Source organism: Emiliania huxleyi, assembly GCF_000372725.1.
Source record: "Emiliania huxleyi CCMP1516 unplaced genomic scaffold EMIHUscaffold_3, whole genome shotgun sequence".
In the NCBI taxonomy this organism is placed as follows: Eukaryota; Haptophyta; order Isochrysidales; family Noelaerhabdaceae; genus Emiliania; species Emiliania huxleyi.
The window spans coordinates 718,542-744,977 of record NW_005199770.1 but is presented as its reverse complement, the minus strand read 5'-3'; the positions used below and the strand labels follow the sequence as shown (position 1 = coordinate 744,977).

General features: G+C 65.9%; 7 protein-coding genes across 7 annotated transcripts; 3 read left to right on the top strand and 4 right to left on the bottom strand.

Moving 5' to 3' along the window:
- Nucleotides 1-1,687: 1,687 nt before the first annotated feature.
- Nucleotides 1,688-2,652, bottom strand: EMIHUDRAFT_195215 (hypothetical protein; the record flags this gene model as incomplete). The annotated part of the gene is made up of 3 exons (XM_005775201.1): nucleotides 1,688-1,825; nucleotides 1,893-2,012; nucleotides 2,119-2,652. 3 exons carry the CDS (start codon nucleotides 2,650-2,652, stop codon nucleotides 1,688-1,690), a joined length of 792 nt encoding a protein of 263 aa, XP_005775258.1.
- Nucleotides 2,653-4,619: 1,967 nt separating this feature from the next.
- EMIHUDRAFT_95448 (hypothetical protein) lies at nucleotides 4,620-11,450 on the bottom strand (the record flags this gene model as incomplete). Its single annotated transcript, XM_005775200.1, has 9 exons — nucleotides 4,620-4,682; nucleotides 5,301-5,501; nucleotides 5,568-6,290; nucleotides 7,353-7,536; nucleotides 7,642-7,733; nucleotides 7,807-9,045; nucleotides 9,079-9,291; nucleotides 9,374-9,477; nucleotides 9,545-11,450. 9 exons carry the CDS (start codon nucleotides 11,448-11,450, stop codon nucleotides 4,620-4,622), a joined length of 4,725 nt encoding a protein of 1,574 aa, XP_005775257.1.
- Nucleotides 11,451-14,861: 3,411 nt separating this feature from the next.
- Nucleotides 14,862-15,879, top strand: EMIHUDRAFT_447689 (hypothetical protein; the record flags this gene model as incomplete). Its single annotated transcript, XM_005775199.1, has 3 exons — nucleotides 14,862-14,909; nucleotides 15,091-15,318; nucleotides 15,425-15,879. The coding sequence occupies 3 exons, from the start codon at nucleotides 14,862-14,864 to the stop codon at nucleotides 15,503-15,505; spliced, it is 357 nt and encodes a 118-aa protein (XP_005775256.1). The 3' UTR covers nucleotides 15,506-15,879.
- A 1,124-nt stretch (nucleotides 15,880-17,003) lies between these two features.
- Nucleotides 17,004-19,661, top strand: EMIHUDRAFT_349536 (hypothetical protein). The gene is made up of 7 exons (XM_005775198.1): nucleotides 17,004-18,035; nucleotides 18,109-18,196; nucleotides 18,284-18,383; nucleotides 18,500-18,588; nucleotides 18,738-18,774; nucleotides 18,854-19,067; nucleotides 19,140-19,661. Exons 1-7 carry the CDS (start codon nucleotides 17,120-17,122, stop codon nucleotides 19,325-19,327), a joined length of 1,632 nt encoding a protein of 543 aa, XP_005775255.1. The 5' UTR covers nucleotides 17,004-17,119; the 3' UTR covers nucleotides 19,328-19,661.
- Nucleotides 19,646-20,709, bottom strand: EMIHUDRAFT_432056 (hypothetical protein). The gene is made up of 3 exons (XM_005775197.1): nucleotides 20,391-20,709; nucleotides 20,175-20,311; nucleotides 19,646-20,101 (listed from the first exon to the last, which is right to left on the bottom strand). Exons 1-3 carry the CDS (start codon nucleotides 20,663-20,665, stop codon nucleotides 19,716-19,718), a joined length of 798 nt encoding a protein of 265 aa, XP_005775254.1. The 5' UTR covers nucleotides 20,666-20,709; the 3' UTR covers nucleotides 19,646-19,715.
- Nucleotides 20,710-20,756: 47 nt separating this feature from the next.
- Nucleotides 20,757-24,107, bottom strand: EMIHUDRAFT_95445 (hypothetical protein; the record flags this gene model as incomplete). Its single annotated transcript, XM_005775196.1, has 5 exons — nucleotides 20,757-20,945; nucleotides 21,129-21,185; nucleotides 21,511-22,033; nucleotides 22,775-23,080; nucleotides 24,058-24,107. The coding sequence occupies 5 exons, from the start codon at nucleotides 24,105-24,107 to the stop codon at nucleotides 20,757-20,759; spliced, it is 1,125 nt and encodes a 374-aa protein (XP_005775253.1).
- A 1,450-nt stretch (nucleotides 24,108-25,557) lies between these two features.
- On the top strand, nucleotides 25,558-25,719 carry EMIHUDRAFT_60252 (hypothetical protein; the record flags this gene model as incomplete). Its single annotated transcript, XM_005775195.1, has 1 exon — nucleotides 25,558-25,719. A coding segment is annotated over one exon (162 nt), but the record flags the coding sequence as incomplete, so codon positions are not given.
- Between the last annotated feature and the right edge of the window lie 717 nt (nucleotides 25,720-26,436).

The following is a 26,436-nucleotide window of genomic DNA, read 5'->3' as shown; positions in this document are numbered from 1 at the left end:
AGATCCTCACCGCGCTGCTGCGGCGCGAGGCGGCAGCCGCTGCTAGGGACTGGGCGGCGGCCGACGCGCTGAGCGAGGCGCTCGCTCGCGGCGGCGTCGAGATCGATGAGCAGGCGCGGACGTGGCGGTCGGAAGACGGCCGCAGCGGGGTGATGCCGCCTGGGCCTGCCTCGAGCGGCGAGGGGGGCGGCGAGGGCGAGGGGGTGAGCGAGCAGGCAGCCGCAAACTCGCCGCGCGGTTACCCCGGGGGGGGGGGCTCTCCTGCTCGCTTCCGAACCCTTCTCGGAGCCTTCCTGCAGGCGCTCGTCCTCGCGCCCGCCGACGAGTCGCGCGCGCTGCTGGTCCCCCTCGGCGCCGGCGACCCACCCGCCTACGGCGACCCTCCCCACCTCGAGCGCGGGGTGTGCAGCGGCGGCGGCGCCTCTCCGAGGCTGCACCCCACCCGTAGGCCCGGCCCACCTCGAGCGCATCTTTGCGCGCTTCCACGTCGAGTCGGTGGAGGAGGTGGGCGGCGGGTACGCGCGCGTCCTGTTTGCGGACGGCGGCATGGCGAGCACTGCCTTGTCCCAGTTCCACTACTCTCCCTCGGGCGACACCATCAAGGGCATCGCGACGGCGCGAAAGTTCCGCGAGGGGCGCGGCGCGGCCAAGGCGGCGCGCGCGGCGGCGGAGCAGGCATGGGAGGCGCAGGTCGCCGCGGCGTCGGCGGTGGACATGGGCGGCGGCTGGGTGGCGCAGTGGTCAGGGGCGCACGGCTGTTTCTACTACTCGAACGTCGCGCTCGGGCTGACGCAGTGGGAGCCTCCGGACGGCGTGGCGAGCGGCGCGGTTCCGGCCGCACAGGCGCCAGCGGCACCGCTGGCCGGCTACTGGCCGAGCCGTCTCCGAAGTCTCTGACCTCTCCTGTAGGCACCGCTGGTCGGCTACTCTGACGACGAGGACGACGAGGAGGAGGAGGCGGAGGCTGCGGCAAAGGAGGTAGAGGCGAAGGAGACGCCGCGATCGGCAGCGGCGGCGGCGAGCGACGCGGCGGAGGCAAAGCCAGCGAAGCGCGCGAGGCGGACGGCGGGCGAGGAGGGGGAGGGCGGCGCTGCCGCAGCCGAGGCGGCGGAGGCGCAGGCGGCAGGGGCGGAAGCGCAGGCGCAGGCAGCAGGGGCGGAGGCGGCGGAGGCGAGCGAGGACAAGGCGGGGGCCGAGAAGCGGTACAAGGCCATGAAGGTCGCGGAGCTGAGGAGCGAGTGCGAGCGGCTCGGCCTGGACGCCAAAGGCGTCAAGGCAGTGCTCGTGGCGCGCCTCCTGGCCGCGGTATGAGCTGTCCCGTCCTCCCGTCCGGCATGCCGCACCTCTGTGTCCGCGTGAGGGTTGATCGACTCATCGGGTTGATCGACTCATCGGCGGGTTTGTAATGTCTTTATAAACAAGAGATTATGTGTCGGGGTTCTGAATACATGGGGTTGGAGCATGTTCTCGAGCCGCGCACAAGTGCGGTGCGCGGGTGGGACCGCAACACGCACGTGAACACGAGCGTGAATCACAGCGAAAATAAGGTGCGAGGCGGGGCGAACGGGCTCGTCCGAAAACCGGCCTCTCTCTTCCATCTCGAGATACGACTCAAAGATGGGTCGGCCAGTCTGCCCCAGTAGAGCGCCGACTGGGCACGCCCCGAAGCGGCCCTCTCCTTGCCCCATCACCTGCCCTTCTTGCTGCTCTTGCCGGTGCCGGTGCCGCTCGCTGCACCGCCCTTGGCAGCCTTGGCCAGCGCCTTGGACTCGTCCACCTTGCGGAGGGTCGCACCCGGCGGTGTGGCCGCCGTCGCAGTCGCGGGCTGCGCGGGGTGAGGAGGGCGGAGGGGGGTGGCGGCGCGCCTTTTGCTTCTCGGCCCACCGCAGGACAGGGTTGGCAGCCGTGGTGCCCCACGGGCGCTTCTCTGCGGCGCCGAGCAGGTGTATGCGCAGACCCTTGCAGTCCCAGAGCTGCACCACCAGCCCAAAGCTGCCCGCGAGGAGCGGCACCTGGTCGGGTGGGCTGCCGAGGCGGCTCAGTGGCCCGCCCCGCTGTCCACCACTCTCGTGTGTGAGTGAGTGCGCTGCGCGAGAGTGCCTGGTAGCCCATCCGCACGTGGGCAAACCAGACCACGACCCCGGCGATGATGAGCTGCATCCGCAGCATCTTCAGCTTGGCCGTGTCGTACGCGTGCGCCGCCACGGACCCGTCCGCGTTGATCTGCTCTGCATCCAGCATCAGCGTGGCATCGCCGACGTCGAAGACCTTTGCGACCTCCTTCTTCCGCTGCGCGAGGAAGATGGACACCTGTATGGCCAGCGATCCAAGCACCAGGACCCCGAGCAGCGTCGCCTCCGCGTAGAAGGTGGCGGTCGCAGTCCAGTCCATGGTCGACCCGATGTACATGATGGGAAGCAGCATCATCTGGCGCACTAATGTCTTGCCGGCGCCGGCCGGGTTGAACGACGGACGCCTGCCGCCGGCCTTGCCAGAGCGCATGCCCGTGACGGACTTCTGCTGCCCGCGAGCCATGGCGTCCTTGGGTGTGACGCCGGCGGTGGCGAGAGCACGTTTTTCGCCCTGCCTCAAAGGCGAGCCGGCGCCTAAACAAAGAATTTCGCTGACAGTGGCGGCGTGCCGTCCTCCCATCCCTCCCTTGGGTTGTGCGTTTTATTTCTTTTTTACGGCGACCCAGAAGCCGGAGGAAGGTCGCTAGTCGAGAGAGATCGCCAGTGGAATAGGGAGTCCACCGTGCTGCGAACCTGTCGCTGTCCCTTGTCAGGGAGCAGGAGAACTAGGAGAGCGCAACCAGTAGGAGGCCGGCCCGCGCGCGCCTGCCCCCGTGCCGCCGGGTGCAACTTTGTCCTATACGAGAGAGGAATCCCGGGACCCTGTCGTGTGGGTGAACCCTGCCCAGCCCCCCTCCGTGTCGCGATGCGCTCCCCGCTCCCTTTCCCCTGTGTCCCATATCCTCCTTCCAAGATCCTGCTCATGCAGGTGGGGACCTTGTCCTCCTCCCATCCCTCGTTTGGTTTGTCTGTTTTCTTTCTTTATACGGCGACCCAACAATTTCATGATGAAGTGGCAAAGGTAAAGGAAGAAAACAACGAAAGGGAGGGATGGGAGGAGGACGGCACGCACGCCGCCACCACACAGGCCAAAGGTAGCGGTGCCAAAATTTATACTAAGACCTACATACACTCACTGAGAGAGAGAGAGAGAGAGAGAGAGAGAGAGAGAGAGAGAGAGAGAGAGAGAGAGAGAGAGAGAGCGAGAGAGCCAAATCACAAGTATGTATTGAAAAAACAGCGCTTTTGCGAGTTGTCGAGACTTCGGGATGTGTGTAAGTGTGTAAAAGCATGTCGCGGTCTGGAAGTAAATGGCTCAGGTTCCTCCTGCAGCCAAAGCAGATGTTCCTCCTGCGGCTGGGACGCCGGCGCGAATGGTGGCAGGCCGAGCTGCACGAGGATGCCAGCCCAGGGCGCGTGAGGCGCCTGCACTCCGAATGCAGAGCCGCCCTCGGTGCACAGGCCTGCTCGGACCCCGAGGCCGCTGGCTGCTTCGCCGTCTTTGGATCTGCCGACTGCAGGGTGGCGCAAGCGGAGGAGGAGCAGGGCGCGCGGACGGGAACGACAGGCGGGTTGCTCTTCTTCGCGCCGCTCGGTCGGCTGAGCAACTGCATGCTTCAGGTGACAGCTGCGCGTTGGTTGGCAGAGAGACTGGGCAAGGTTGCGGTCATCCCCCCGTGCCTGAGCGGCGAGGCCGTTAGGAGGTGCCCTGCCGACCCGCTCTCAAGGACCACGGTGGAGGCGCTCATGGTGATCAACATGTCGGCTGTGTGGAACTCGAGCACCCTCAGCACATGCCGGCACCACAGCCAACGGCACGCGATGCCATGGAGTGAGGCGCTGCCGCGCGCGCACAACCTCACGTGCTGGGCGCGCAGCGCGGGCGAGTGCGCCCGAGAGGTGACCGAGCGGCCGCTGCTTGAGGGTGTACGGATGACTCGCTTTGCCCATGCCGCCGATCTGGAACCATTGCGAAGCAAATCCGTCTCTCTCTCGAGCTGGAAACCTCTGCAGGTACCGGCAGGCGACATCTACGTTCCCGACATCTTCTCGTTCGCTTTTCGGAGCGCACTCGGAGGGCCGCGCGAGCTCTTTCGGCAGTGCCGCATGCCTTCCCTGACGCAGCGCGCGGCCGCGGCCACTGCCGCGCTGCTCCACAAGCTCCCGCGACGCTTTGTGTGTGTTCATTGGCGGGCAGAGGACTTTGTCGGCACAGAAACGCCCAGAGCACGCATCCTAGCGGATGGGCGGCGCGTTGCTGCGGCCGCCCTGGCAGTCGCGGCCGCCTCAAACGCATCGCATGTGTTGTTGCTCTCGAACGCTGGGCTGCTAGATCTGCAAACGGCCAAGTCGCATCGGCGGATGCGGCGGGAAGGCAAGAAAACGCTGGGCGATGCGACACTAAAACAGGTACGTGAATTTTCAAGGGTCGTTGCAGCTCACGGCATCGAGCAGACGACTCGGAGTTGCACTGCCGCTCCAGCCGATTCCGAAAAGTACGCATGTGCTCATGCGTCAGCGCTTGTGCTGAGTGCCGGCTCGACATTTTCAGATCACATCTACGCAATAGCGCGAGACCTCTCCCGAGAGCAGATGCCGCTCGTGGCAGAACTACGCGACTAGAATGGTCTTTAGCTTAGATGTAGGACATGTTGGTTTTTCAAAACGCTGTGTACTCTGCTTTAGGAGCCGATACCCCGCTCATGCATCCAGGCTGCTTCCCGACTGGTGTGCCTCATTCCCAGTGCGCTCTTCCAGCTCCTTCAGGCGCTGCTGGCGGCGCTGTGCCGCCCTCGCCACCTCACTAGCAAGATCACCCGGCGCGGCGGGACCTGCGACGGGTGGCTCTTCCCGACGGCTCCGCTCCCTGCCCTCTTGGGATCCGTCACGGTATCGACTTGAGGGAGCTGGGAACTGCGCCTGGGGCGGCGGTGGCGGCGGTGACGCCGCGGTTGCTGGTGGCAACAAGACGGTGGGCGCGGACTCGTGTCGCGCTGCAGATGTCAACGGTAGATGCGTGACGGCCGACGCCGCTGTAGGCGATTGCGGCATCATTAGCGTCGGCGGCTCGTCCCGGGGAGATCGCGGCTCGTCCCCTTTGCTCTCGGTGGTCAAGCGCAGCAAGGGTGGCAGCTCAAGGCAGCTGCCGTGTCGGAACGCCCTCGGGGCGTGGGCGGCAAAGTGTAGGCCTCGGAGCTGCTGCTCGGGGGTGGAGGAGACTCGCGAGACCTCATAGTCCGGGCCGCCGCCGCCACCCTTAGTGGCGACGCCGAGGAGCTTGGCGAAGAGGGAACGCACGTCGTCCATGTAGTTCTCGACAGGAAAGTCCACATCGTCGTCGCCGAAGGGGTCCGAGAAGGCGCAGGAGATCTCACGCAGCGACGTGAAGACGAAAACTGCCAGAACCATCATCAGGACGGAGACGGTCACCTATCGCAAACATGGAACTGCAGAGTCAGTGTCGCGTGCCAAGACATCGTCAGGACGGAGACGCACCTTGAGCGAGGTGAAGGCGAACGCAAAGATCGTGTACATTGAGTACATGATCAAGTTGAGGGTGTGGAAGTAGATGAACGGGATGGGCATTGCGAGCGTGTTTTTTATGTAGGCGATTGCTCGGCGCACGCGCAGCACGCAGTCGGCGGCCTCAGACAGCGCGGCGGAGCCGGTCGCGGGGCTGGGCCTCAGGCGCGCTTCCTGAGCAAACCCGACGTGCAGCGCGTGTACGGTCCACGCGTGCAGTGGCACGAAGGCGTTGCCAAACTGCTGCAGCAGCGATGCCTCGTGCGCCGTCAGGAGCGGCGGGCAGACGAGCTCGCCGCCTCCTTCGCCTATGCTCTTTGGCCGCTGCAGCTCCTCCCAGCCGCGGTCCATGGTGCCCATGGCACTGTAGTAGGTCAAGAGGACGGAGGCGATCAGGTAGCGGACAGCGTCCCACTTTGCCACCGGCTGTTCTGCGAGGTGGACCGCGATCAGCTCAACAAGCTCCTGCGACGCGCCCATCATGCCCGTGCAGGCCTCGTAAAAGCCGATGAAGCGCGAGTAGCATTGTCCATTGTAAAAGACGAGGAGGAAGGCCATGAGCGCGGTGCCGCCCGCAAGTGAGGATAGCGATCCCTCCCAGATGATAACATCGAGCTCGTCCTTCAGCAGCACGAGCAGCACGTGCAGACCGATGAAGAAGTAGATCTCGACACGCCTCAGCACGAGCGGGAAGACCTATAATGAGAGTCCGCAGAGGCTCAGGGGAGACTCGAGTCTCCGCCAGCAGCAGAGCGGCGAAGGCCGTTCCCGACCACCGCAGCAGGGAGCGGACTGGTTGGTTGGTTTCATAGCCGCGATCGTACTTGGTACCGCCACTCTCGCCCAGGCATCCGCACAGGCACTCGCTGAAGGGGAGACTCATCTCATTGACTGACTGAGTCCTGCCCCGCCGCGGGACGCGCCGCGAGCTGTTGGACGTCATGGGCGTGCGCACGGTCCGGTCGGACGTGCACACCGCCCACGACAGCGCCGAGCACGCAACGTAAAAATCACTAATAAATTAATTTACTTCGTAATTCTAATATATTATGAGCTCGTCTGTCATCATCGACAACACGAGTCTGCTGCTGTTGCACGCGATCTGCGGGGCTGCACGCGCACGCACTCGCCGGCTGCTGACGAGTCTCTCTGTCTGATAAGTAAGCAAGCATCTAGCGCGTCGAGCTCGGCCTCGAGCGCGTCCCCTTCGCCCGAAGTAAGTTCCTCATATAAATTCTCGCCACTTGGAACGCATGCTACTTATTGCAATACAGCTGTCTGCACAGAGATGCCAGCCCCCCCCACAGGCAGTCCAGAGCTCTGCTGCTAGGGGGGGGGGTCTGACCCCCCCAGCAGCAGAGCGCTGCTGCTGGGGGGAGGGGGGTCGGGCCATGGGCTTAGGTGTGCAGGGGGGGTACCGAGCAGTGTGCGGCCGCTCCAATATCCACGTGCGGGTTGAGCTTGCCCTAGTGTGTTTGGGCGCTTTGGTTAGCACTTCGTGGAAACTCCATACACCCAACCACTTTCCTCTCGCACTCGCGCAGCCCACATGCTGGCGCCGCCGTGGCTCCTGACTCGCCCTGACACTGTCCGTCGGGCGTCACGGTAACCGGTATGGTTGCCACGGTTGCCACGCACCGTGAGTGTCGAGCACGTCTCTCCCACGCGGCGGTCGCATGTGCCGGCGGAGGGGCGTTCCCTTCTGACAGAGAGAGGCGTGGCGCGTGCTCATCCGAGCAGGCGGGAGATCATGTCGACGCTGAGCGCCTGCTGCGCCGTCGCGCTGGGCCTCGATTCGTCGCCGCCCGCGCTGCTTGGGCCAGCGTCACTCGGGCCGGCGTCGCTCGGGCCGTGGATCTCGTTGATGATCTTCGCCTCGACGGTGTCCTTGACGGCGAGCTTGATGACGTGGACAGGCCGCTGCTGACCAAAACGGTGGGCCCTGCGCACACACGGGAGGCGGAAAGAGGGGGATGAAGCGGGCGGTCGGACAACCCTCCGCTATTGGCGGTGGCGGCGGCAAGCAAGAGGCGAGGTGGGTCCGCACCGTCCGATGGCTTGCGCCTCCTCGGCGAGGCTGGTCCCCGGCTCGAGCAGAATGACGCGGCTTGCGCTGGTGAGCGTGAGCCCGTGCGACGCCTATGGGCCAGACAAGCGCACCTCAAACCAGACGCAGTGGGCAGGGGCGGGACAGCGGCGCCGCTGCTCTGACCGCGCGCATCGAGAGGACAAAGACGCGAGCGTCCGGGTTGGAGGTGAAGGCGTGCAGCGCCTTCGCCCGCTGCGGCTGCGTCGCGTTGGAGGCGATCTTCACAAAGGCGATCTCCTCGGCGAAGAGCCGCTCGCACACGAGCTTCTGCGTCGCTCCAAAGTGTGTGAAGACGAGCGATTTTTCCTCCGGCTTCTCGCGGAGCGCCGCGACGAGGGCGTCGAGCTTGGTGCTGCGGCATCGTGCAGCAACCTCCTCCTCCTCCTCGGCCGCCGATTCGGTCTCGTCGGCGTCGGCGTCCGCCATCGGGCAGTCAGCTGCAGGCGCCGCGAGCTCGAGCCGGACCAGCGAGGAGAGAGCGCACTGCGTGCGGCAGAGGGGGCAGCGGTACTTGTGATCGCCGTAGATGTTTTGCTTGCAGCACTCGAGGATGCAGGAGAGGCAGAAGGCGTGCGGCTGGTCGCAGGACGTGAGGGCGGGCGTCAGGTTCTCGTCCAAGCAGATTGAGCACTCCGGCACACCGTTGGCCGCCGTGTCCTGGTACGGCGCAAGCAGCCCCTCGAGCCACTCCACCTTCTTGGGTGAGCCCTTGGCCTCGGCCAGCACCTCCGCGGGGGTCGCCGCGCGAACGCCCGCGTCGCTTGCTGCGGTGCGCGCCTGCGCCTGCTGCTCTCGCAGCCGCTCGCCCGCCGCGAGTGCGAGGCTCGGGTGATCGCACGCCATCCGGAGCGATAGGAGCATGGAGGCGAGGGAGCCGCGGCGGACGCCGAGCGAGCCGCCCCGGGAGAGCGTCTCCACCCGCTCGCGCACCTGCGCGTGGAAGCGCGAGTACGAGGCCGCGTCGGTGGGCGAGGCGTCGAGCAGCCGGATCTCGCGGGTGAGGGGCGGCAGCGAGACGATGGGCTGCCCGTCCTCCGCGATCACCGAGTCCTTCTTGAGGCGCAGAGCGCAGCTGCAGAGGAACTTGAGGAGAGGCTGCTCCGAAGCGAAGCACTTTGACGACCCTGCCCGGCCGTTCGCCACCCACTTGCCGTTGTGCAGAGGGTCGAGCCGTGCGGAGAAGACCGACGGGATGCCGTAGGCTGGCATCTGCAGCGCAGACATCTGGCCAGCCAAGTCGCCTGGCCCGAGCGGGCAGGGAGAGCCGGAGAGGCACCACCGGCGCGACGCCTTGATTTGCTGCACCAGCTGGGACTGCACCGACCGCGGGTTCTTGATGCCCTCGTGCGACTCGTCGAGCACCTGTTGGACACATCGAGGACATGTCGCGCGGACATGTCGCGGACAAGCAAAGAGAAGCCACGGGTGGTCTGGCGCCAGCCGGTGCCAGCGCAGCTGCAGCACGGGCGAGCCCTTGAGGAGGGAGTACGAGGAGAGCACGATGTCGTAGTCAGCGAGCCCGTCGGGATTGGTCTTGAACTTCTTCTTTCCGATTGAGTCGAGGATGAGGTGGCGCGACTCGGCCGGCAGGCACTTGCTGAGCTCCACCTGCCGGGGGTTGAGGGAAAGGGGTCAGGAAGATGTGCCCGCTGCGGCCAGGGGGGTGGGGCAGAGCTGTGTCCTCGCGCACCCCCCAATTCGCCAGGAGGCTGACAGGACAGAGCACGAGGGTGCCGGGCGCGTTTGCCGGCCGTGGGCTGGCGAGGCAGAGCGCGATCGTCTGGACCGTCTTGCCTATCGGACATGGCACGGAGGTGTCCTGGACATGTCCCGGATATTCTCCTGGCAGCACGACGCGGACCGAGGCCCATCTCGTGGAAGAGGCACCCGCCCCGCGCCGGCGGCCAGAGGTGGAAGCAGCCACGCCCGTACCACAGCTCGGGATGCACGGCGACAAGGTCCTCTGGCAGACGCTCCTTCGCGAGCATCCACTTGACGCTGAAGCTCTGGAAAGGGCGCAGCTGCACGCCGAGACCCGGCAGCTCGAGCTCGTCCTCGTCCGCCTTCAGCGCCACCGCCGAGACCGCCTCGAGAGCAGCCATGATGCGGTTCGCGTAGTCGCCCTGCCGAGCGTTGCCTGAAACCGCGCCGTCCGCACGCTCGTCGATGTAGATCGCGTCCTCGAGGCGCTGGTCGACCAGACGCGGCGGCTCGCGCGACATGACGGACCGCAGGACAGCGCTCAAGTCGTCGATCGGCAGCGTGCTGCCGCTGGCGGAGGGGACGAAGGCGAGGGGGCGCAGCTCGACGGCAACGCGAACGCTGAGCCGGCGGCGCGTGCACTTCTTCACCTCGACCCGCGTAGCGAAGGTGAGGGGGCGAGAGAGGAGCACGCGCAGGGCGCCCGCCGCCCGTCCCGCCGTGACGACGCGGTCGAGCTCCACAGCCCCCTTGAAGACGATTTCCGGGTTTCGGAACCTCGACTCCCACGCGCCGGTGCTCTCCCAGGGCTCGTCGCACAGCCCGCCGATCAGCGACGAGACATTTGCGGCCCAGACGTGAGCATCGGCGTTGCTTCCGAAGGCCTCGCGGAGTGGCAAGTCGCACTCGTATGAACCAAACGGGAGGGCCATCGTCCGGACGCACGGGTGGCGAAACTCGATGCGTTCCGGACGAAGAGCGGAGGAGTCCGCGAGTACCTCGATTGCCATCGAGGAGCGAACGTCGTACGGAACGGGCTCGACTCCGACGCCGGTCGAGTCCTCGTGAGCAATGTCGGCGATGTGGTGGATGTACGATTGGGTACGATTGCGAGCCGTTGCGAGGCGGCGCGTGGTGCCCGCGACCTCGGGCGGCCACGTCAGCTCGAGCTCGTGCACGTCGAAGTGCAGCCTCCGGATGGAGAAGGGTGGGTCGCGGCCTCGCAGGAGCTCCTGGTCCTCAGCGACTGCCGACTTGATGGCGTCCACGGTCTCGCTTTGCATGAAGCCGTGTTCGAGCATCTCAGCGAGGGATGCGTCGAGGTCGTTGATGTGGACTGAAAGTGCCGACGAGGTGCACGAGGCGGCCCACTCCTGCACGCCGGTGAGGCAAGGCCGCACACGTCGTGCTCGCTGCCAGCCGGTCGCAGGGTCGAGCAGAACGTCGTAGACGGCGTCGTACGGATAGCCGCTGTACGGCCACTCCTGCTGATACACGGCTGTCCAGCCTCCGGAGTGAGGGTGGTTTGCATGCTCCTTGTGCAGACGGTCCCAAAACGATGCCGGCAACGCGCGGAAATCCGTGATGGAACAGAGGGTTTCGTCGAGCGTGACGCCGTCGTCGAGAAGGGGCGCCCCGTCGGGAGCGTCTGGCGCGCTGACCGGCTCTGGCGACTCGGCCAGCGCCGCGGAGAGCGCCGCGAGCCGCTTGCCGCCAGCGCCGCCGCCGCGCTCCATCTTGCGCTTCCCGTTGGCCCGAGAGCCCGACAGCGAGGAGAGCGGGGCCTCGCCACGGGCCGAGGCCACCGTCTTCGGCGAGACAGCTTTCACGACCGGCCCAGCGCGCGCAAAGCTCGACGAGGCTCCCTCGGCAGAGCCAGCCGCAAGAGCCGACGAGCCCTCGACGTTTTTGAGGACGTCCACCACTGCAGGGACCGAGCCGTCGTACGCACACAGGAGCGCGGAGATCTCGCGAGGGCACGGCGCGGCATGAGCGTCGACGAGCGCTGACTGGACTTCGGCGACCTTGGCTGCGAGAGCACCTCCTCGGGTGCGTGGCGTTGTCATGTGCCAGCTCGCGGGAGAAGAGGCGCGTCAGGAAAGAATTCTTTGCCTGCGGCGGCCAGCTGCGGGGGTGAAGCGGCTGACCGGCTTCTCGACAACAATAGGTCACAACGGCAAGACAAAAACAAGGCGCCTGCAGCAGCGAGAACGATCGCGCCGCCGATGCCGCCGAGATCGATGGACGCCTCGGCCTCGCGCAAGCGGCCGCGCGACGAGGCCGCCAAGGCCAAGAAGCCAGCCATGCACGAGTATGTCGGTGGCCCCGGCGAAGCTCTGCTCACCGAAGAGGCGCTCCGAAGCGCGCTCGCGCACCTCGCGGAGCACGATGACCACATGAGACGACACCAAGGTGGCTGCCGAGCGCGATCGCTAGGACAAGACCGCCTCGTGGGCGCCGTTCCGGAGCGTCGGCTACCTCCTCATCAACGCCGCCAAGGAGGGCACGGCCGATTTGGTGCTCGCGTGAGGGGAGAGCAGGGGCTTTCACTCGGGCCGATGTCGCGACGAGAGGTCGTTTGTGTGTAGTGCGTGAAGGCGGACGTCTTTGTATATGCACACACGCGGCACATGCTTTTCTGCTTGTTTCTTATGTGATATGTCACGACGAATCCCGAGAAAGCTGCTCGCTCGAACCGCGGCCGACTTTCCGCCATCGCGGCCGCAGCTGTTGAGCTCTCCAGAAGACTGGTGCCTCATATGCTGCCTCCCTGCGGATGCTGCCGGCGAGTCTGGCGGTCCGCTGTACTACCTTCTCCTGGGAAAGTTATTTAGGAGCACCCCCCTACCGCCGCCCAGTACGTGCTCCGCAGCTGACCCCACGCACCCCACAGCAGCTCAGGGACACAATGAGCTCGCATACAAGTGCTGGTACGCACAGCTCGACGCGTACTCGAATGCTGCCACTGTCATTCTAGCCGGCGAGCGGCGGCGTCACAGCGTCGACTCTCGCATCGCGATGAGACGCACTGCTTGCCCAGACGCGCGCCTTGGCGCGCTCCTGTGGTGCAGGAGGAAGGCCAGCGGTCGTGCTGCGCAGGTCCGGCCGTCTGGCTGAGGGAGCAGCAGCTGGCGCTCAACAGCAGCGCTGTCGAGCAGCGCAGCCACACCACACTCCCGCCAAGCCACGTGTCATTTCGCGCCAAGATTTGGCGCCAAAATGGCACTTTAGTGTCCACCTAGCCACGTGGTCGCGGCCTGAAGCTCCAAGCTTCTGGGACTGAGGTCCCACATCGCTGGACTCCATTTGTGTGCAGGCGGCACCCTTCCGATCGTTCGCCGATATCCGAAACCGGGGTCGTACTAAATAACTTTCCCAGGAGAAGGTACAAGGAAGTGCTGACTCGATTCTACCTCGAATTCTTCTACCCCCACGACTCGGAACGCGAATGTGACAGGGCCATCGGGTCCTTCAGCCACCAAAGCGAGATCACCCGAGAGCAGCTGAGCCTGCCTCTGGCCTCGCCTCCCTCTCCTTCAGGCATTCGTGGCATCCTATGGGTCGTCCAGAGTATCGACCTCTGGCGAGTCAGCCAGCCTTTGTTGGTTTTCTAAAATCTCTCTCTCTCGAATCCCGACGATCCCGTGCGCCGTGGCGACGAGGCTCGAGAGTCGGCGACCTGGGCGGATCACATGTACATGTGTACATGTCGGTGTGGACACAACAGGGACCTCCGCCCGCGCCGGAGCGGGCGTCCGCGCGGCGTCGAGGTCTCGTGCGTAACACCGTAAGCCATGCGCCATGCACAAGCACAACGGCGCGTGCCCCCTCCCCGCCTTCGTTCGTCGGCGCGCGCCGCTGTGCGTGCGCTCCACCGCCCGCGAGAGAAGAACTAAAGCCCCGACCGCCGAGCCACCCTAGAAAAGAAAAGAAAGAAAACGTACAACCCAAGGGAGGGATGGGAGGACGGCACGCCGCCACCACACAGGGATTTTAAGGAGAGGGGTGTGATGGCTGATGCGCTAGCCGTCGCCCACCCTTGGGCGTCCGCCTCTTCCTATCTCTCTTCGCAGTCTCTCGCCGATTCTCGCTGCAACCTTCATGCCACCTCGCGGCCGTCCCACTCTCGTCGTTCTTTCCCTTGTCACTTCTTCCTCTGTCGCGTGTCGCTCTCCTCTGCCTCGTTCTGCGACGCCGCCGCCGCCTGCCGGTCCCTTGTTCTCGCGGCTTCTTGCGCCTTTCGGCGCAGCTCCGCCCTCCTCGCTGCATATCCTGGCCCCTCGAGTCTATCGAGCTCTCCTCGAGCAAGGACGAGTCTTCTGACGCCCACTGCTATCATTTGCCGCCCAGTCATATCATTGCTCAGGTCCACTCTCTCTTCGAACACTTGTGCCTTCACGGATGATGCCGGCGCTGGGGTCCCCTTCGGGTGCATCGTGACGGCTGGCAACGGGATTTCCACTGGTTCGTCCTCCTCGGAGTCGTCTTCCCCGGCTTCCTTCCGCTCGGCTCTACGCTCGGTACGTTCGGCGTGGCTCACCCTCCATGCCGTGAACAGGCGCTTTATCCACCCTATACTCTTCTCTCGTTCCTCTGCCCGTGCCTTGGTCTTGTCGTTGTTTCGCACCCATGTCTGTATCCGAGCCACCCTGCGGAGCCGGAGGGAGCTCCACATGAGTTTAATGACCGCGCAAGATATGAAGGGTGGCTAAGCTAGGGCTCTGCCCGCAAGGCGCCCGCTTCGCAGACGCGGTACCATTGACAAATCTGCAATATACCCCCACACGAACAAATAGCAAAATCCGAATACCGTGCAGAAACCCTCCACTGCTGCCGCCTCCTCCTGCGCTGCCACCGGTGTGCGCCGGCTCGAGGCTTTCCGGGCACACGAGGACACAAGGCGGCAACGTCTGCCCACTGTCCGCGCAGGTGTGCGGCGCTCGTCGAGATTGACGGCAGGGCGTTGGGCTCGGCGGCGATGTTGGAGGGTGCGCGTGCGGGTGAGGCGTCCGCGGGTGAGGTGTCCGGCCGCTAGAGTGTGCGCACCCTCGAGCCGTCACGACCCCGACCGTCAGCTTCTCTGCGTGAACATGTATGGCTAGCGTGCTTCCACTGCGCGCCCGCGCCTGCGCGCTGCGGCGCCGCCGCGGCTCCCCACCCTTTTGCGCAGCAACACCTTAAACTTTTCAGGCCCTCCAAATTCGGGTCGGAGCGTAGCGGAGTGGGCCCCGAGTTTGAAAAGGGCGACGGACGCTTGCGTCCTAGCCTCCAACAACGCCTCCCCGGCGCAGAGGGGCCCCCGGAGGGATGCTCAACCGCTCCACGCCACGCCGCTTGCGGCGGTCCTCTTCCCAGCTGCGCTGAGCGCACTTGGAGCACTTGGAGTGCAGTCAGCAACCGCACATCCACCAAGCAGCACTTGGAGCACTTGGAGTGCAGGTCGGCAGCCAGCGTTATTCTTTTCCCGCGATCTCAGAATGCCGCCGCGTGCCACGATCGCTTTGTTGCTCGCGTCCGCCTGCCAGGTTTCGTGCCTGGTCCTGCAGGCCGCCGGCGCGCGACCTCGCGCCGTGGTCGCGAGCAGATGCAGCCCGGCGATGTCGATGGAGGAGGGAGACACGGGAGTCGGTGAGCGCGGCGGGAGATAATGAGGCTGCACACGCCAAACCGTCACCCCGGGCCCACACTAGGCCTCGACCGTCGCAGGGGCGGCCAAACACAGCGACGCGCGTGGCCGATCCCGAGCCCGCGCCCTCAGGCAAGTGCAAGTGGTTTGACGTGCAAAAGGGCTTTGGCTTCATCGACGTTGAGAACCAAGAACAGGACCTGTTTGTGCACCAGACCGACATCAAGGCCAAGGGCTTCCGCTCGCTCGCGGAGGGCGAGGCGCTCGAGTTTAAGGTCTCGCGCGACGCAAAGACGAACAAGCTTAAGGTGGTCCGGCAGCACTCACCCGCACACGCCGCCCGCCCAGCCGCCGCCCACCCCACGCCGCCTCGAGCGCCGCCGCCCCAATTCCCGCCGCGCGCACCGCCCGCAGGCGATCGAGGTGACGGGCCCGGGAGGCGACTTTGTCGAGGGCGCTCCGCGGGAGCCGTACTATGATGATGACGGGTACTAGACGACTCGTTCGCCTTGCGGTGCCCGCAGCGCCTCCCCCGCCTCGCCCTCCCTCTCGGTGTCTGAGGTCGGGTGCGCGAGGGGCTTGCCCCCCTGGGGCTGCGCCAATAAGCCGGCGGTACACGGGTCGGGCTGAGGACGAGTCGTGGTCTCGCAACGGCGCGGGGCCCGGACCCGACTGCTGCACTGGACGGTTATGTCGAGTGGTGAGAGTGGGGGTGGTTCTGAAAGCCGTGGGTTTGGGGAGCATGTCGCTGCCATGTCCGTGAGTCCGTCCGCCGGTGTCTCTGTATAGCTGTGTACGCCGTTGCGCAATGCGCAGCGGGGCTGTACGGGGTCTGAGAGCCCACCAGAGCCGTGGCTGTAGTCTCTGTAGAGTCTCTAGAGAGAGCTCGCTGGACCCTGGACGCTGCCCTCGGGGGGCGCACGGACACGAGACGGAGCCACGGACAGTCGCGGAGTCGGACGCGGAGGTGTGTGAGAGCGCTGCGGCTCGCGTGATGTCTCTCTCTCACGTGTGTGTGCGCGCCGCTACGCGGGGTCCTCACGTCAAGACCACTAAGTCGACGCGTATAAGAGGGTTATAAGGCTTACACTTAGCGTCAGCGGTCCAGGGTCACGGTCAGCCTTGGGGTGTAGTCCTCTCTTGTCTCTAAGCTCCTCTCTCTCGTCTCTGTTCGATATGGAAGGCTATAACCTATAATGCTCGGTGAGTACGTGGCGCACAGGCACGCCACCCCTCTCGACGCGGGTACGGGGTGTGGAGGGTGAGTTGACCAAGGGGTTGTGCGCCGGGCCCTCCTGCTCAGCTCCAGCCGGTAGACAAGTCTTGTCATCAACAGAGTAGATGGATCTGACCTCGGGGCCGATGTGACCAAGCGCTGGTAGCGTGGTTTTACCTCACACTCATGGTCTCACAGTGTGCCGGCAGTCGCCGAGCAGTGTCGCTCACACAAGCCGCAGCACAAGTGACTGAGGGCCAGTGAGGGCGAGCCCATCGCTGTCACAGCTGTGGCAGCCGCACAGTAGGCTGTGTCAACTGTGCAGAGTGTGTGAGCAGCAGAGGAGCTGCTCTCCAGGCTTCTGTCACAAAGAGCTGCATGCCACCGAAGGCGCTGTCGAGGTTCGCCGAGCGCGGCGCAGGTTGAGGGAAGCCGCCACCGACGAGCGCGTTGGACTTTTCACTCCGGACAAAAAACGCGGCACAGCGGACGGTGCGGGGCGTGCCGCAAACTTAGCGGCGAGGCGCGGGACCGTCTGTGGCGAGGTGGGTCGCGTCCCTCGATTTCCGTCAACCCAGCATCCACACCCTTTACTCGAGTACCACCCACCTTCACGTAAAAGCAAACAGCCCGAAATCGCAGTGTGACAACCAGACAAGAGACATGCCTGACAACAGGGTCACACGTTCAGGAGGCACTCGACTACCTTCGACAGCGGAAGACAGCGCGTAGCGACGCGGTCGGTCGTGCCAAGTTGACTTCACGCACCTCAAGGAGTCGACCCCCTTCGATCCAGGGGGCCAAGCGCGTTGGTCCGGTCGCTGTGTGGGCGGCGTGCTGCAGAGCGGCAGGACTCGAGCAGCGCGCGTCGAGGCGCCCCGGCGGCGGCGGCGATGCCGCTGTCGCGCAGGGTGGCGTCGTGCGAGCGGCTGGCCGAGCTGCAGGCCGACTGCATGGCGGACGACTTGCCGGTCGCGAATCACATGCTTTCCTGGACAGAGGAGGAGGCGGTGTACTATTTTGAGTCGGGCGGACAGGAGCCGCCGGCCGAGCAGCGCGTGTACCCCAGGGTGTGGCTCACCTCGGACGTGCACACCGACCGGGCCGAGAACATGGCGTGGCTCCGCTCGCTACCGCAGCACCCGGGCGATGCGGTCGTCGTGGCGGGAGACGTGTCGCACCAGATGGAGCAGCTGGAGGCGACGCTGCGCGCCTTCTCGGAGCGCTTCGCCCACGTCTTCTTCACAGCGGGCAACCACGACCTCTGGATCACGCGCAACGACGGCGGCATGGACTCGCTCGCAAAGCTCGACGCCATCGACCGGCTCTGCGACCGGATGGGCAACGTGCACTCGACGCCGCGGCTGCTGAGAGGGGACGGGTCGGGGGCGCACAAGCCCGGGCAGGGCCTGTGGGTCGTGCCTCTCGCCTCGTGGTACGACGACTCGCTCGACCTCACCCACTTCACTCCGTCGCTCATCCACCGCGCCGGCGACATGCGCGCCTTCACGTGGTCGGACTTTGCGCTCTGCAAGTGGCCGGCCGCGCTGCTGCGGCCGTCGGACACGATGACGGGCCACTACCCGGCGGGCGTGGCGTGCAAGCTCGCGGAGAGGAACGAGCCCTCGGTCCGGGAGGTCAACGAGGCGCTCTGCGGAGCGGTCGGCGACGCGGTGCTCTCCTTCTCGCACTTTCTCCCGCGCGAGCAGACGCTGCCGGACTGGCTCGACCCCGCCGGCCTCTCCTTCTCTCCCGACTGGGTCTCACACCCCGCCGGAGGGACCGCAGTCAACTTCTCGCGCGTCGCAGGCTCGACGACGATCGGCCTCTTCCCAGCCCCGGCCCGGCCCCGTCCGAGACACGTCCCGGAACCTTCCCTCAGGCTCGCGCCTCATCGACGAGCAGCTCCGCCGGCTCACGGCGGGCGTGCAGCGGCCGCCCGACGGCGTCTGTCACGTGCACGCATTCGGGCGCGCCCATCACCAAAGGGGCGGGACGACACGCCCGCGGCACCCATTCGGTCCGCGACACGGCCCGCGACACGGCCCACCACATAGGCACAGCCACCGCCCAAAGGACTTCTCGCTCGACGGCGTGCGGTACGTCTCTCACCCGCTCGGCTACAGCAAGGAGCGGGTCAAGAGGCTCACGCCGGAGGCGCGCCCAGACGCGCCCAGACGTGCCCAGACGTGCCCAGACGTGCCCAGACGTGCCGATGATGTGCCCGGACGTGAGGCTCCCGCCTCGCCGCAACCTCGCCGCGTCTCCCGCAGGTGCCGCACCTCAAGCTTGTGTGGGACGTGGACGGCGCAGTGCCGCCGCCACCACAGCCGCTCATCCGCTACTGGGAGGAGCACGGCGGGTGCGGGACCGCCGAGATGCGCCGGGATGCGCCGAGATGCGCCGAGATGCGCCGGGATGCGCCGAGAGTAGCCGATCTGAGGAGGGCGTGTGTCGCTGGCCCGACCTCGGCCTCAGCCTCGACCTCAGCCTCGCCCGCCTCTCCTCCAGGCGCGAGCCCGAGCTCGATGCGCTGCTCGCCTCGCCGGCGCCGTCCGCCCGCGGGAAGGGGTGGGGGGGGGTCCGTCGTGGAAGCTTGCCCGAGCCTTCTCGGACCCTTCCCGCAGGCGCGTCCGCCCGCGGAGCGGCAGAGGGGGGCGGGCTCCATGCGGCGCAACGCGCAGTCGTGGCACTGCGGCACCGAGGCGTCGATGCAGTCGAGCGCGATCGCGGCGCAGGCGGGCAGGTCCGACCCGGCGGGGATGCGGCTCGGCGGCGCGGCCGGCGGCGGGGTGCGCGGCGGCGGGCTGCGCGGCGGCGAGGGCTCGCCGCAGGGCCCCGGCGCCTCTGCGCGTCGGCTTCGCGGAGCTGTCCTGTCCTCTCTCTGACGGATCGTCCCACTCTTCCCCCTAGGCGCCTATGCGAGGCAGCTGCGACTGCAGCGGCAGCGGCAGCGCGAGCTGCAGCACGAGCGGAGGAGCGCGTCGCTCTCTCTGCCATGCGTGCAGCAGGCGCTCGACCTGAGCCGGGCGCCCCACGACGAGGGCGACGATTTGAGCGCGCTGCTCGCGCAGGGCGTCTCTTCGGATGAGACGCCGTGAGGGTGCGGGAGGAGGCGACGAGCTACCCCATGCTTCCGCATGTTCCCCCCACACCCCCCACACCCCCATGGACCTCGACTTCTCCCCATGTGAGACATGTGCTGCTCCCACCTCTCCCATACCCCCTTCCCTGGCATGAGATCTGTGCATGCACGCGGTTGGGTCTCGCGGGCTCTCTCCGTCTGCGGCGCGCTGGGTCCGATCTGCCGTGCGCGACAAGTCGCAGAGCTAGAGCTTTTGTGTGTGGGGCGGGACTGCCCGATATCTCGTTGTTCTTGCCCCTTGAACGAAGCTGAGGCCTTTCGCTCGCCATTTTGCTAGTTATAGCTGAGATAAGAACGAAAACGAGCTACGAGGGGATATAGAGAATGGAGAGAGAACCACAGATTCATAACACAGGCGAGGGGCGGGGCCGCTGAGGGCTGAGTCTCCTGAGACGACGCTCGAGCCTCGACAGGGTGTGACGCTTGAGCCGCTCCACTGTTCCAGGGATATGCAGTGGAGGAGGCTGGGGACTACCGTGTACATGGCGAGACTCGATGCCTGAGACCACACTGTACGAAAGCGTGCGGTGTGCAGACGGAGGGAGAGGAGCGGCCTCTCTCACACGTTCAGCTTTGTCTTCATGGCATACTTTTTCCGCCAGCGCCACCAGCGGCGGAGGCGGCGTCGAAGCTCCCCGCCCGACGCGCGCCACAGGAAGTGGCGCACCTGCCCAAATGTGGCGAGCCAGTGCGAGGGGCGTGGCTCGACCAGGAAGATCCCGGAGGCCACCTGTTCAATTCGGGGCGGGTGAGTGGGTACGTGGCGGCTGCGAAGCGAGCGGCGGCGGTTGTTGTCGCGGCGCCAGCGCGAGCAGCGAGCAGGTCCAGATGACCTTCATGGACCAGTGTGTCGGTACAAACGACACGGTGAGGATGAGAGAGGAGATGGTCAGCCCGAGAAAGGAGAAGGAGCACACGACGATGGCGAGCAGGAAGGGCCCTAGCGGTGGGGCGGCGTCCACTTCCACCAGCGGCGGCGCGCCGGTGCGCACGGGCGTGGGGCCGCTGGCGCTGCTCACATTCGGTGTCGAATAGCCCGAGAAAGTCGTCGAGAAAGTCGAGGCCGCCCGAGTTGGCCATCATGGGCCCCATAACCATCGGATTCATCGTAATCGGGGCCGCTCCTTTCCTGGCTCGCTCTGCGCTCGCGTACTGGACCGTCCTGGGAGGACGTGCCTCCAGCGCCGCCCTCTTCTCCGACGGCAAGCCTTGAACCGCCTGCTCCACCCGCCGCAGCCGAGCCCAGAGGCGAGAGCGCTGACGAGAAGAATTCAATGAAGTCTCCGGCTCCCATCCCTCCCTTGTGTCTGCTTTCTTTCTTACTCGCGCGAAGAACCACATGGAGAAAGAAAACACCGCTGCCCACCACGCGTCTCGCGTTCTATCTAGCCACTCCGCCGCACGCCGCCGCCCCCCCTGTCCTCGTTCGGGTGCCTTCGCGGCGGCGGCACCTCTCTCCTCAGGCGGCAGGTAACGTGCGCCATGGCGACGAGGCTCAGGCCGAGCAGGCCGATTAGCGGTAGTGCGAGGTATTGGTCGGTCGAGTATCCCCTGCCCCAGAGGTCGCAGACCACCTGCAAAGAAAGGGCGGATTGGCGCTCTAGGGAAGAGGGGGGGCGATTCGTCCATATGCAGCCGCGCCGTTGTGTGTGTGTGGGGGGGGTGGGCGAGAGAGAGTGGAGTTTGTGGGAGTCGTGGCGTGTGCTGTGAGTCGTGGCGTGTTTGTTGTGGGGGGCGTGAGATTAAAGCAAAAGGACCTGCCAGCCGGGGCACTCCGCCTCGCTCGAGGGGGGGCTGCTCGGGGGGGTCGCGTTCTGTGGGAATCGGGGGGGGGGGGGGGGTGGCGGGTGGGGGGGGCGTTTGGGGTAGAGCGAGAGAGGAGTGCGGCTCGTCTTTTCGATCTCTCAATGCTCGCGTCTGCGCGCAAGTCGCAAAGCGCCGCTTGGGTCGGTGTCTGGGTCGGTGTGGGCGCGACGGCACCGGGGCGACAGGAGAGAAGGGCTTCCGCGCGAGGCGTGGCGCAGGGGGCGCGCGGCCGGGGGGCGGGCGAGCGAGCGGCGAGTTCGGGCAGGGGGGGGCGGTGAGGCAGAGGGATGCAATGGTGAGGCAGGGCGGAGTGAGTGGCGGGATGGGGCGCACAAAGTCGCATCGCGGTGTGCCGGGGCGGAGCGGTAGATCGCCGTCCTCCACCCACCGCCCGCCCGCGGCGACGCAGTAGTCCTTGTCGTAGAAGCCGAAGAGGATCCAGCACTGGCACATCGCCGAGAAGACAAAGCAGAGGATGCCCGCGCCAAAGAAGCGAACGACCTTCTCGTGCTCCTCGCGCATGATGCCGACGGCGCGTGACACCGAGCCCTCGGGCCCGCGGAGGGAGAGGCCGGGCATGAAGATGGTGAGCTGCGTCGTCTTGCACACAACGACGAGCTCAAGCATCATCGCGAGCATCGTGAAGACGTTCCACACCTGCAGGAAGCTGCTGTCCGGCACGCGGTAGTTTGCGGCGTACCGGCCGTAAAAGGAGCCGTTCGCAAAGATGGCGAGGAAGACGGAGATGGTGCCGAGCGCGCGGCAGTTCTGGATGTAGAAGGTGAGCTCCTTCTCGTGGATCGCGTAAAGGTTGCGCTTCAGGCGCGCCTGCAGCTCCGACTTGGAGGCCGCGAGCCTATATCGGGCGTGCGTCGGACGCGTAAGCGGGCGTCCTGTCGTGTTATTCGAGGACGAGAGGGAGAGCGCATAGAAGGAGGGCTCGAGCAGGGTTGGCTGACGCTGTTCACAGCCTTGAGCACTTGAGCACTGGATAGGGCCGATTCCGCATGGTACGGGACCCCTCACTGGTGTGTTCATCGGGGGGGGTCATAACAAACACGGTACAGGATCGAGGTGCACGCTGCCGAAGCAGTGTTGTTATGAGAAGAAAATAATGCGTGCTACGCACTATGCGCTGGTCTTAAACGCACAACCCCGGGGGTCGAAATCGCACAGTGACAGTCAGACATGCAACACGGGGACCCAGACGCTGTTCACAGACCTTGTTATTGACAAGAAAATACGTCCTATGGCGCTTTGCGCTGGTCTGTGAGAGGTTGAGGTGCGAGCCCTGGAGGCCCTGGATGGGGGGAGACTACCCGCGGGCCTAGAAGGCCCGCGCGCAGGGGGGTGGGACATTGAGATTGAAGGCCGAGGTGGAGGCGGCGGAGGCTCGGCGAGCACGGCTGGGAGCGGCAGAGGGTTCAGGATCACATAAACGCACAACCCCGGGCCCGAATCGCACAGAGACAGTCACGCAACACGGGGTCCCAGGGAAGGCTAGCAAAAACCTTATCACGCGCGCTAGACGCCGACTCGGAGGCCGCACCGGTCAGGCGCGCAGCCGGAGAGAGAGGGAGGCGCTCAATCGCCGCACGCGGCGAGCGCCTCCATCATCTCCGCCTCATACGCACCCTCCTCCCAGCAATTGAGCGCCTCCTCCACCCCCGCGGGCCCCGCGCCCGCGCCCGCATCGTCCGTGCGCGCGAGGATGGCGGCGACGCGCTCCCTCTGCCGAGCCTTCGCCTCCGCCTTCTCCTCCTTGGCATCCGCCTCCATGACCCGAACCACCTGCTCCCTCCACACGGCGACCCGCCCGGCCAGCTGGAGGGCGGCGTCCGACGACAGCAGGAGGAGCGCGCTCTCAGCCTGCGCTTTGCGCCTGACCCTGTTCACAACCCACCTGCACGAGCAGGATTTGCAAGACGATCAGTTATCCTAACAAAAGGTAGGTAGGTAGAAAGGTGAAGAACAGCCAGGCTCGGACTGGACACCAACGCGGTATGGGTGGACGCTAGACAGATGATGACGACACACACGAGCGACACACAGACGCAAACAGGCTCATAAGACACACAGCCAGCGGGCTGCCACACACCCTGAGTAGGCGTACACATAACTCAAGGCCACATCCTCCCTGTCGCCCCCCAGCACTCCAAGGTGCCAAGAGAACAAACAAGGGCACAACAAACAACAGACAACAGGAAGTGACATGCGAGGCTAGAGCAGGCTTGCTCTACCTCCAGCAATCTCTCCGGCCGGCGAGGCACGGACGAGACCGTGTGTGGGGTCTAGTGAGGTGTCTATGGACGCCCTCCTCAGAGGCTAGCTGCCTACTGCTAGCCCTATCTCGCACTCACAGGTGACGACAATTCATTGGGTGAGTGTTTGCGAGCAGAAGCGCGTGTGCTAGTTCTAGGCCGCACGTCGTGGCACTATGACGGAGGTAGACGTGCGACCGCAGCGCGCCCACCACAGTCTCGGTGGTGCGCGCGTGTTAGCGATAGAGTTGCGGGGAGAGCCATGCCCGACTTTTCGAAGGCGAGCCCCACGCCACGGATGCCAGCCGTGCTTTCGCGGGAGTCGTCTCTCGAGCCGCGTCCCGTCGGCACTGACCACTGTCCCCGAGGGCGGCGCCACCATTGTTCTGCATCAAAGACCAGAGGCCCCGGTCAGGACAGATGGTCGCGCCGCCCCGCTCCGCGCCGCCCGCCGCCGCGCCGCGCCCTCGCCCGACGATTATTAATGCCCCCGACTGAATACCTCCCCCCAACGGAATTCTGGAATACAGACTATTAATAATTAATCACTCCATCAGCAGCTCAGCGCTGATCGCGCTGCACCTATGACTCGAACAGTGTGAAGGTGAAGAGATAACACCGAGCGTGCGGGCAGCTGGCGGGCAGGAGGGGCAGCAGGAGCAGCATCATTGTCATCAGCAGCAGCAGAGGAGCAGTGCCGCCGCGTCGCCGCCGCCGTCCGCGCGCCGCCGCCACCGTCCGCGCGCCGCCGCCAGCCCGTGTGCTGCTGCAGCCGCCTCCGCCGCCGCCGCCCGTCTCCGCAGTGCCCTCGCGCCCGCGGACAAAACCAGTCATATATCATGAGCCGGTCTTGCAGAGCGTACAAGACCTCCATGACTCCGTGGCACGATCGGCCGGCGTTCGAGCCGGCTCTCTTATGCCGCCGGTTCGAATCCCGGTGGTCGTTTATGCCGCCGGTTCGAATCCCGGTGGTCGTGTCCTCGCGGAGCGACGCGGATCGCGCGCGTGTGCGCCTGCGACAAGACGAGACGAGACGAGAAGCAGAAGCGAACGTCGATGTTTTTGCTGCCGCGGCCGCGCCGCGACCTCCCGTTTGTTTTGGCGCCGATGCAGCGCCGTCTCTCGCCGCGCGAGATGGAGCCGCCGCGGCGTCGGCGCCGCGATCAACCGCGCTCCAGCAGCGAGCGGTGCAGAGCGGCTACCGACATGACAGTTGGCGACGGCGTCTACTTCGCTAAAAAGAAAGAAAGGACAACCCCAGGGAGGGATGGGAGGACGGCACGCCGCCACCACACAGGGATTTTAAGTCTACTTCGCTTTACAACAACAATGGCGCGATTTCTTTCTTTTTCCAGTGACGAGAAGACCAGGCGAGGAGGCTAAAGGTCTCACTGCGAGAATTGGCGAGACTGCAGGCCAGATGTGTGTGTACCACCTGCTTTCGCCCGCGCTGCTGGCCGTGACAGCGAGGCTTGCCGCCCACCGCCTCCCGCCGGTGGCCATGTGTGCGCCGCCGGAGACTTTGTTTGACGGAGCGGCGAGCCTCCCGATTGGCGAGGCTCTGCAGCGGCTCGGCATGGGGTGCAGTGTGGCGGCGGTGTACACCATCGAGGACGACGCTGGCGAGGTCCTCTACGTGGGCACGTCGCGAAACGTTGCGGTCTCGCTGCGGGCGCATCGCGAAGCGATGCCGGATCGCGTGAGCGCCGTCCGACTTCAGGACTTCTCGTCGCCTGCTCGTCGCGAGATGGAGGAGGTGAAGCGGGCATGGATCCGGAGCCTAGGCCGCACGCCCGAGGGAAACGACGGCCGCGCGCAGGAGTGGGCCGACGCCCTCCGATCGGCCGTCTTCGCGCCCATATCCAGCGCCCGCCCGCGCGCCAGCGCCGCGATGGGTAGTGCGACGGGAGAGCCGGAGCAGTCTGCAGTCGAGTCCTCATCACCTGGGGAGCGCGCGAGCCCGTTCGAGGCGGCGGCGAGCGGCGCCGCCGCCTCCTCCGCCGCGGCGTCGGGCCTCGAGCTCACCGCCGCCGCCGTCGACTCTGTCCTGAACGAGGCTCGGCCCTCGCCGCCGCTGCTGGGCTGTGGACAGTCTGCTCACACTCGCGCGCGCAACCATGAACAGGTGCGGCCCTACCTCGTTGCGGATGGCGGCAACGTGGCGGTCGTCTCGGTCGACGCCGCGATGCGCAACGTGTACCTGCGGCTCGAAGGCGCCTGCGGCTCCTGCCCCTCGTCCACGGTCACGATGAAGATGGGCATCGAGCGCGTGCTGCGCGAGAAGTTTGGCTCGCTCGGCGCCCACACACCCGCGGCCCCTCCCTGCCGCCCTCTCCTCGCTGCGATTGCCGCTCTCACCGCTGAAACCCGCACCGCCCGCAGGCGACGTAGTCGCCGTCCAACCTGATGACGACGACGACGACGACGACGACGACGAGGCGGACGGCGCGCTCGACGTGTCTGTCGCGAACGCGGCGCTCGAGCAAATCATGCCCGCGATCCTGGGGCTGGGCGGCAGCGTTGAGGTTGTGAGCGCGGCGGGCTCGACCGTGCAGCTCAAGTACAGCGGCCCCGACAAGATCAAGTTTGGGGTCGAGCTCGCGCTGCGAGACAGCCCGCTGATCGAAAAGGTGGAGTTCGTTTGACACTTCTGGGCGGGTATGTCCGTAAGAGCCACACAGAAAACAGTAGTGACATGGCGACCGGGGCAAAGCTTCGCAGCGGAAAAGCGCGCGGGCCGCGCCCCCCCGGGCCGGCGCGGCTGCCCCCGGCCGCCAGCGCCAGCGCCGCCACGCTCGTTCACGCGGCGGGCCCACCGCACGGAAACCCACAGCACTCGTTTGGCGGGACCAGGGCGCCAGAGGCGGTGAACTTACGCCCGTCGGGGGCCCTGTACACGGCACCTGGACGCGGGCGGGATGGGTGGGTGAGAGTGCGCGTCGGGGGCGCGACCCGTGGGAAGTGGCACACTGCATGATACGCTTGGGAAGTTGCGGAA

Excerpts from the sequence above, each read along its gene's own strand:
- EMIHUDRAFT_432056 (XM_005775197.1), bottom strand. The coding sequence starts at position 20,665 with ATGGGAGCCGGAGACTTCATTGAATTCTTCTCGTCAGCGCTCTCGCCT. Across the intron at positions 20,312-20,390 it reads CGGGCTATTCGACACCGAAT|GGCCCTTCCTGCTCGCCATC; the intron begins GTGAGCAGCGCC and ends CCCCACCGCTAG. Across the intron at positions 20,102-20,174 it reads CCTGCTCGCTGCTCGCGCTG|GTGGCCTCCGGGATCTTCCT; the intron begins GCGCCGCGACAA and ends CGAATTGAACAG.
- EMIHUDRAFT_349536 (XM_005775198.1), top strand. The coding sequence starts at position 17,120 with ATGCCGCTGTCGCGCAGGGTGGCGTCGTGCGAGCGGCTGGCCGAGCTG. Across the intron at positions 18,197-18,283 it reads TGTCACGTGCACGCATTCGG|GCACAGCCACCGCCCAAAGG; the intron begins GCGCGCCCATCA and ends CCCACCACATAG. Across the intron at positions 18,589-18,737 it reads TACTGGGAGGAGCACGGCGG|GCGCGAGCCCGAGCTCGATG; the intron begins GTGCGGGACCGC and ends CCTCTCCTCCAG.